At 41.6% G+C, this 8,747-nt stretch overlaps 1 protein-coding gene across 1 annotated transcript in view; it reads left to right on the plus strand.

The window, feature by feature from the left end:
* The window catches only part of eEF2 (eukaryotic translation elongation factor 2), a 44,773-nt gene extending 41,074 nt beyond the window's left edge, over positions 1 to 3,699 (plus strand). The window contains exons 8-9 of the mRNA XM_070086364.1: positions 126 to 225; positions 2,690 to 3,699. Coding sequence (XP_069942465.1) covers positions 126 to 225; positions 2,690 to 3,595 — 1,006 coding nt within the window. The 3' untranslated portion in view covers positions 3,596 to 3,699. The remainder of the gene's footprint in view (positions 1 to 125; positions 226 to 2,689) is intronic.
* Positions 3,700 to 8,747: the final 5,048 nt, after the last annotated feature.

The following is an 8,747-nucleotide window of genomic DNA, read 5'->3' on the forward strand; positions in this document are numbered from 1 at the left end:
CAATAAGTTTAAGAGGCATATCTTGCCTATTTTTATGAATGTTGTAAAAGATAGTCTTTATCATGGAGGTAGATTAAGGTTGTAAAGTATTTGTAGGTTAATTAAATTATTATTTTTTCTAACAGTCTTTCGAAGTCTGACCCCATGGTGCAGTGTATCATTGAAGAGTCTGGAGAACACATTGTTGCAGGAGCTGGTGAACTCCATCTTGAGATTTGCCTAAAGGTAAGACTTAATATCGTATTTTTAATTTGTGGTAGGTTGGTAAACCATATATGAAAGTATTGTACCAAGTGTGTTTAAAGGATTTGCACACGAGTTTGATTGCTAGTCTTGATCTTGCTAAAACAAAGCATATACATATATTTTCTTGCAGGTGCTGTGTAACCAAGTGCTTTCTTAACATGAATGAAATAGGGATCATAATAGCATATGCACAATGTCTGTGTTGATGAACTTGACTGACTTACGTTAATGTGGTCCTTTAACCCTTTCAGGGTCGACAGGCCCTCTCAGAGACTTGTTCTCAGGGTCACTCAAATTTCAAAAAAAAAAAAAAATCCGTTGAGAAGATAGAATTTTTTCCCGATCATAATGACGCCAAAAGTATGAAATTTGATGGAAAACTTACGGAATTATGCTCTCGTGAAGTTAGTGGTCTCAACGATGTTTACGCATCGACGACTTTGTCCACTTTGAGCCCTATTTTTGGCCAATTCCAGTCTACTTGTCGACAAAAATCATAACTATTTCGCTACAACTCCATTTTTTCTATAGAATAAGTACAAGAAACCACCCACTTACCGATTTCAACAACTATCCAGTACATTGGTCAGAATTTAGCAATTTTGCCAATTTCACACAAATTTCAAAAGATGCCAATTTCTGAATAGGGTCCAGAATAAGACACATTCCTGGCACTAAAATAACATTTCCTATGTTCATTAGTCATGTCCCCAAGCCCCTCATACATTCTTTTGCTTTCCACTTTGAATTTTTATTCTCTCAAAAAAAAAGATTTACTGTTATGCAGACTACTGCATTAGTGTAGAAATGGTATAAATAATATCAGAGCACTTGTGAAAGAATGTTAGACTTGCCAGTTGACGTGTATTGGACGCATAGCATGATTTTACTTTTGAACTTTGGTAAAAATCGAACAATTCTGCTACTTTGAGTTCAATTTCAAGGTACTTCTCTTTGTAAAACCAGTCAAAATCATCTCAATTTCTGTAATATGTCTTCCATTCTATAAAATGAGACCAGGAAAACTAGAATACAACAATGAATACCATACGAAAATACAGTGCAAAGTCGCTGTTTTAATCCAAAAAGTCAGTTTTTTTTTTTTTCTCATCACGCACTGTGCTGCAGAATTTTTTTATACCGCACGCACTGACCACATAGGCCCATTCTTTCATATGTCGGCCTACCAGCTTTCTCTCATTAGATTTGAGGGCGCTAGAATTTAGGCGTACTAGTACGTCAAAAACCCTGGTGCGTAAGCCGTACTAGTACGGCCGAAACCCTGAAAGGGTTGAGCCATTAGCATGATAAAGCTAGTTCATTGAATTGTCACAATGCCACTCATTTCCCTGCCATTACCAATTAATGCAGGGGTGGATTTTGTGGGCAGTTCTTCCCATCTCCTTACCTCCCTCCTTTCCTTCCTGAATATGCAGTCAGTGATCCTTCGTAAATGTCAACGGGTACTTCCCTTCCCTGAATACAAGATGGTGGTGTCAGTTTATCATTTCTGGTTTTATTTGGAACTACAGATATGGGTTCATGAGAACGCAAGGAATAGTTTAATCTTGTGCATGTGTTGTATTTTCTGGCATAAAAAGCCCACCTTATTTTCCCCCCAAAAGTCTTCGAAAATCACCCTGAGCTTTGTATACTCAAGGCCATGGTCAAGGATACGTTTTGGGTTGCACTTTGTCAGTTCAGCTGCTTGGATATGTAGTGCCAGCAAGCAGCTGTCTCTTCTCATGTGGGACCAGTTAGTCTAGCTTAACGAAGGCCACCAAGAGTAAACATCAAAAATACTACTAACTATAATACCTCGAGGATTAATAGGTAAATTGCAACCCCTGGATTTATTGATAAACAAGCATTTTAAGGGGTACATGAAACAAATGGATGATTCCCATAGCATGAGCTAGCACCAACAAGTCAGATGAAGCCTACAGTAGCTCAGGTTTGCCAGTGGGTCAAAAATGCTTGGAGTGAAATTAAAATGGCTGCAGTTTTACTGTCATTTAAAGTGTTGCATTAGCAGTGCTCTTGATGGCACAATGATCTTTGATCTTTTATACTAGGAAACACACCTCTGACTGTGAGATCCTTGATGACCCAGAGGAATGCATGGTTGAGGATGTGGCAATAAATATCATGAGCATTATGAACAGGAAAATAGTTGGGTTTAATATATATTTGAATAGATAAAAAGCTTTAAAATGACCTGATGGTCAGGGAGGACTTAAATTGCCTGCCAAAATTGGGGCGTCTTGTAGGTCAGAAAATATTGCAGGTTTTTAATATCTTGATGGAAGCAATTTAAGTTTTGCGACTTGGGAACTTTTAATATTTTCATAATTAAGTAGTAAACAGTGTAACCCTAGTTGTGTAAAAGTTTTCATTTATGGTATTGCCTGATGTGTAGACTGATCTCTTTGCATATTTGCAGGATCTTGAGGAAGACCATGCTTGCATTCCACTGAAGAAGACTGATCCAGTAGTCTCATATAGGGAGACTGTTGGGGCAGAATCAACAGAGCTGTGTTTGTCAAAGTCTCCTAACAAGCACAACCGTTTGTATATGAAGGCCATGCCTATGCCTGATGGCTTGGCTGCTGATATTGAGGATGGTAAGGTTACACCACGTGATGATCCTAAGGCTAGGAAGACATTCCTCTGCGAGAACTACCATTTTGATGCCACAGATGCTATGAAGATCTGGACATTTGGCCCAGAATCAACTGGAGCAAATATTCTTGTGGATGTTACCAAGGGAGTGCAGTATCTCAACGAGATTAAAGATTCTTGTGTAGCTGGCTTCCAGTGGGCCACAAAGGAAGGTGTACTTTGTGACGAGAACATGAGAGCTGTTCGCTTCAACCTTCATGATGTTACTCTACATGCTGATGCTATTCATCGTGGTGGTGGCCAGATCATTCCTACTACTCGGCGTGTACTTTATGCTTCAGTCCTTACTGCAGAACCCCGTCTCCAAGAACCTGTGTACCTCTGTGAAATTCAGTGCCCTGAGGCTGCTGTTGGTGGCATCTATGGTGTACTCAACAGGCGGCGTGGTGTTGTATTCGAGGAGATGCAAGTGGTAGGAACACCAATGTTTGTTGTTAAGGCTCATCTACCTGTCAATGAGTCCTTTGGATTCACTGCTGATCTTCGTTCAAACACTGGTGGTCAGGCATTCCCTCAATGTGTGTTCGATCACTGGCAAGAAATGCCAGGTAGCCCTACTGATGCCACAAGCAACAGCAAGCCCTACAATATTGTTATGGAAACTAGGAAGAGGAAGGGCTTGAAGGAAGGCCTGCCTGATCTCTCTAATTACCTGGACAAACTGTAATCGCAGAAGCATCATACCACAGATATATATAATATTAAGGTTTTATTTACTGTTACTGTGATTGCAATGAAGTGGGAGAAAGTAAAAAAAAAAAGTATAACTGATGATTTATTTTAATTTTCCTATTTGAAATTTCAGTTCGTAAATTAAAAAAACAATTTTCTACTAGGGGTCATTACTGCAGAGGTGAAGTGTTGAAGTTCTTTGAAACTATCCCTAATCTAATCTAAATTGCAGTCCTTGAGTGGAAGTTTTGCATGAAGTTTGCCCCTCAAGGGAGGTTCCTTGATGTTGGTGAGGGATTTTGATCTAAAATTGAATCTGTTCTAGTTAACTGAATGCCTTACACATTTCTTCTTCCCCCCCCCCCCTCCCTCACATGCACGCACAGACGTATAATCCTGTGGATTTAGTGCTCCCCCATTATTATTATGTTTGAAGTTTCTGATGTTGAATGATAGAGCTAACTTAGATGCCCAAACTGACTTCAAATTAAACTAACCTATTTTGCCAATTTTTATTGCACTAGCCCTTCCCCAATACCCTCTAATTTTACTCGTACCTCCGCTGTTCTTAACCTTTGCACATTTCTTCCTGCATTGCAGTGTAGTCCGACCTTTACGGTTTAAGTGCTTAATTTGATTACCAGAATGCTGATAACTGATCAAAGGAATTGAGCCTAGCCTCGCTGTAAACACTTTTGCAATGGTATCTCGATAAAAGGGTCCTGCTATTTTCTAAAGAGCTTAAATTTTAAGGGTTAGACCAGATATAGGTCAATAAGTATGCTATAGTGCTTTGTAGAGTACTGTATGACCCTGGTGGGTTTAGTGCTTAGTTCTGATCATAATATACTGCTGGCAGTTGATAATACACTAATAGGAACAGTAGTGATGGAAATTTATAACCTCCCACTGAGGCAGGTTGACACTCAAATCATCGACTCCACTGCTTTGCCAGAGGCATGCCAATACTGTAGTTCAGATGCCCCTCTTAAAACTGCAACCCCCCCCCCCCTCAAGGGAGGTTCCTTGATTCTGGTGAGGGGCTTTTGTTCTAGGGAATTGTATCTGGGACCAACTTTCTTGAATTCAGCCTGAATGCCTTTATCCTACAGGTGCTGTATAATCCTATGGGTTTAGCGCTCCCCATTATCATCTAAACCGCAAAATATCCCCACCCCTGTAGAATGCAGGCACTACTACCCACCTCAAGGGCTGGAGTCCGGCTAACCGGTTTTTCCCGAATGAAAAAGTTAACCCTGCTCACATGCCAGCTCAATTCCCAAAAACCATTTGCCTCCACGAACACGCTCACGCCTGCTGGATATCAAACCCCACTGCACACACCCGTCCCCTCATGGAAGGTTCCTTGATGTTGGTGAGGGGCTCTTGATTTAGGGAATTGGATCTGTGCTCCAGTTCCCCGAATTAAGCCTGAATGCCTTCCACATCCCCCCCCCCTGGGCGCTGTATAATCCTACGGGTTTAGCGCTTCCCCTTGATTATAATAATGCACACACCCCTCGGTTTATGACCGTTAAGGATTTAGCGCTTAGTTACGATTATAATTTACCCTCGACGAAGGGGTTCCTTGAATGCCATGTACCCCCCTCCCTTAGGCGCTGTATAATCCCTACGAGTTTAGCGCTCCCCCATAATTTACCCCTTCCAATCTTTCCTAGGGTGACCCCTACTGTGCTACCCCTCCACTACCTATTTGTACATAAATCGTCCCATTTTGCTCTATACCTTATCTTTGATATACCTTTGAAGTTTCGAGTTTCACTACTATCGGAGCCCAGCCATGGGCCAGGCTCGTCTGGTGCTTGCCTGGTCAACTAGGCTGTTGCTGCTGAAGGCCCACTACCCCACATCCATCACAGCCTGGTTGACTGGCACCTGGTGAAGATACTTGTCCAGTTTCCTCTTGAAGGCTTCTACACTTGTTCCAGCCGTGTTTCTGGTATCCTCTGAGTATCCAAACTGACTAAAGTCCTCCAGCCCCCTTGGTTAACAATAGTAACTAAGCTACGAATTATCTGCATGATAATTACCACATTGCCTTCAAACTCGTCACTGCCTCCATCCGCTGCAACCTTCGCAACCCATGCTTCACACTGTTGGTACCACTGTACTCTCATTTCCATCTGCCTCCATGGATAACATTGTCTTCACAGATGCCTCAGTGCACTAACCACCTTTTCTCCCTTCATCATTATTGTTAATTTCGCAATTTCGTCCAACAACTTTTGCAACTTCTCTTCAGACTCTTCCTTAGCTCGAATTAGTCTCAACCGTTTCCTCAGGTGTTATGACCATCCCTGGTATCTGACAATCTAACCATTGCTGTCGTGTTTGGGAGACTCCAACAAACTAGCCCCTGCACAGACTTTAATGTAGGTTTTACACTTGTACTCTCCCTACCGCCACTAACCTCTACCTATGCACACCCCTCAGGGAAGGTTCCTTGATGTTGGTGAGGGGCTCTTGATTTAGGGAATTGGATCTGTGCTCCAGTTCCCCGAATTAAGCCTGAATGCCTTCCACATCCCCCCCCCCCAGGCGCTGTATAATTCTACGGGTTTAGCGCTTCCCTTGATTATAATAATAATCTACCTATGCACACATTTTTCTTCTCTTCCCCTTCCACACACCCCATTTTTGCACATATCTCTCTGGCCGTTGTATGGCCTTTTCTAAACGCTTAATTTCATTATATTAATGTGACCATTTTCTCGAGGAAGGTTGTCGATGACTAAGGCGTTACTGATTTAAGGAATTGAACCTGTGCTGCTCTTTGGATTGAACCGAGTGCCTCCCATTTTTCCTGGAGCTGATTTAAGGTTCATTTTTCCCATGAATACAGTATATAGGTTTGGTTTGACTTTTTTTTTTAATTTAAGTGAAAAGCTGTTATCATTGCCCTGCTTATATCAAAGCAGCATTGTATGACCGTTGGGTTTAGCAGTGCCCCAAGATTAACATCCTTCGGGTATGAGTTACAACAATCTGCTAACCCCCAGAAGCCTACTGACTGTTAATAACGCTGCATGACCCTGGTGGGTTTAGCGCTTAGTTTTGATTATTATAATACTGACTGCTAGGTGAACAGGGAAAACATTTCAATTCGTGCCGGGGATGAACCTGGTCCTTCCATTACGAGCTACGAGTCACCTTGTTGGATGGGTACCCCTCAAGGAAGGTTCCTTGATGCTGGTGAGGGGCTCTTGATCTAGGGAATTTGATCTGTGCTGCAGTTCCCTGAATTAAGCCTGAATACCTTCCACATCCCCCTCCACAGGCGCTTCCCCCTTGATTATTATAATAATATTGGATGGGTACAAAAGGGGGCAGGTTTTGGAAGCAATAGAGTTATATGCAAATAGATTCAGAACATTCGGGGTAGTAGTAGAGTAAGGACTGATAGGGAAGAGGCGGAGGCTGAATTACGTAATCAAATATCCCAGAGGAAAGACCTTGCCTGAAATCTTTTTCTTCAGGCTTTATATTTTCTTTTATAGCGCGTATCAGATTGGCTTCAAATTTTCAGTGGTTTTGCATTGTAGCCCGTCATTTTTGGAGCAATTGTTCACTTGCCCGTTAGTTTTAGTTAGTTTAATATGTTTATTATGCACCCCATACCCATCCTGTGGGCGGTAGTCAAAAGATTACAGAGGTACATAATTGGTCCAGGGACTGGACTCCAAAGTTTTGATAGCTGAGCAAGTTACAGAGGTAATGAATTCACAATCTACAAAGGTAATGAACTTACAAATTACAAAGGTAATGAACTCCAGGTAGGTCTAGTCACAATCATGACAAGTTACAAAGGTATTTACAGATTACAGAGGTACGTAATGGGTCCAGGGACTGGGCCCCAAAGTTTGGATGGCTGAACTAGGTACAAGGTAATGAACTCACAAGTTACAAAGGTAAAGAATACTGTAAGAATGGTTACTTACGTTTATACATGGCTACAATCATGAACAAATTATAGAGTAATGAGCAATTCACACTTCCACACCCGGTCACAACTGTAATGAGTTATTGGTGCAAATATTCCCCTCAAGGAAGGTTCCTTGATGTTGGTGAGGGGCTCTTGATTTAGGGAATTGGATCTGTGCTCCAGTTCCCCGAATTAAGCCTGAATGCCTTCCACATCCCCCCCCCCCGCAGGCGCTGTATAATCCTCCAGGTTTAGCGCTTCCCCCTTGATTATAATAATATAATAATAATGGTGCAAATATTGATTGTTGAGTCACACGCACACGCACACACACACACACACACGCACGCACGCACACACACACACACACACACACACACACACACACACACACACACACACACACACACACACACACACACACACACACACACAATCAGCGAAGAGGCGGGGCCAGGAGCTGTGAATCGACCCCTGCAACCACAAATAGGTGAGTACAAATAGGTGAGTACACACACACACAACACAACACAACACTTGCCTGATGACCATAATTGTTGAACTCATTCTCATCATCCTTGAATGGCTCCGATAAACTCCAAAACCCTCGAGCGTTGGCGTTGGCGAAGTGAAATTCTAAGTATAGATGCAGATTTGGCCACTGTGTAATTTTTTTTATAATTTTCCTAGGATTTGTGTGTGGTAAGTGACAGGAAAGTAATGCTTATATAATAAGGCAGGTGCGTGGTGTTGTTGGGACTTTTGGAAGGTGGTAAGCCACAGGGCAATCAACATCACTTATAATTTCCTTATTTATTGTAGTACATTAATTTAGTAAATTGCAATTGTTGTAATATTCGTAACGTTAATATTCTGATTAAAAAAATGTATTATACATGTGGAAGTGTCAGTGAATTTAAATAAAAATGTGTACAAAATAACGTTTTGGGGAGGATTCAAATATGGCGTAACGTGGACACTTGACCAGTGAGTGGTGAATATTTATTGAGTGTATCATGGCCGATAGAAATAGTACCAGTGTAATTCCTTCACTACAAGATAATTGAAGGAGAAATACGTCGAGAAGGGTCCAGATATATAATGAAGCGTGATCTTAAAGTGAAAAACGAGCGGTATCTGGAGCCACAACATTGCCTGCCACCATGTATCATCCAGTAATTAATGTACACTTACCAGTGTGTAT

The sequence above is a fragment of the Cherax quadricarinatus genome, chromosome 18 (assembly GCF_038502225.1).
Source record: "Cherax quadricarinatus isolate ZL_2023a chromosome 18, ASM3850222v1, whole genome shotgun sequence".
Taxonomy (NCBI): Eukaryota; Metazoa; Arthropoda; class Malacostraca; order Decapoda; family Parastacidae; genus Cherax; species Cherax quadricarinatus.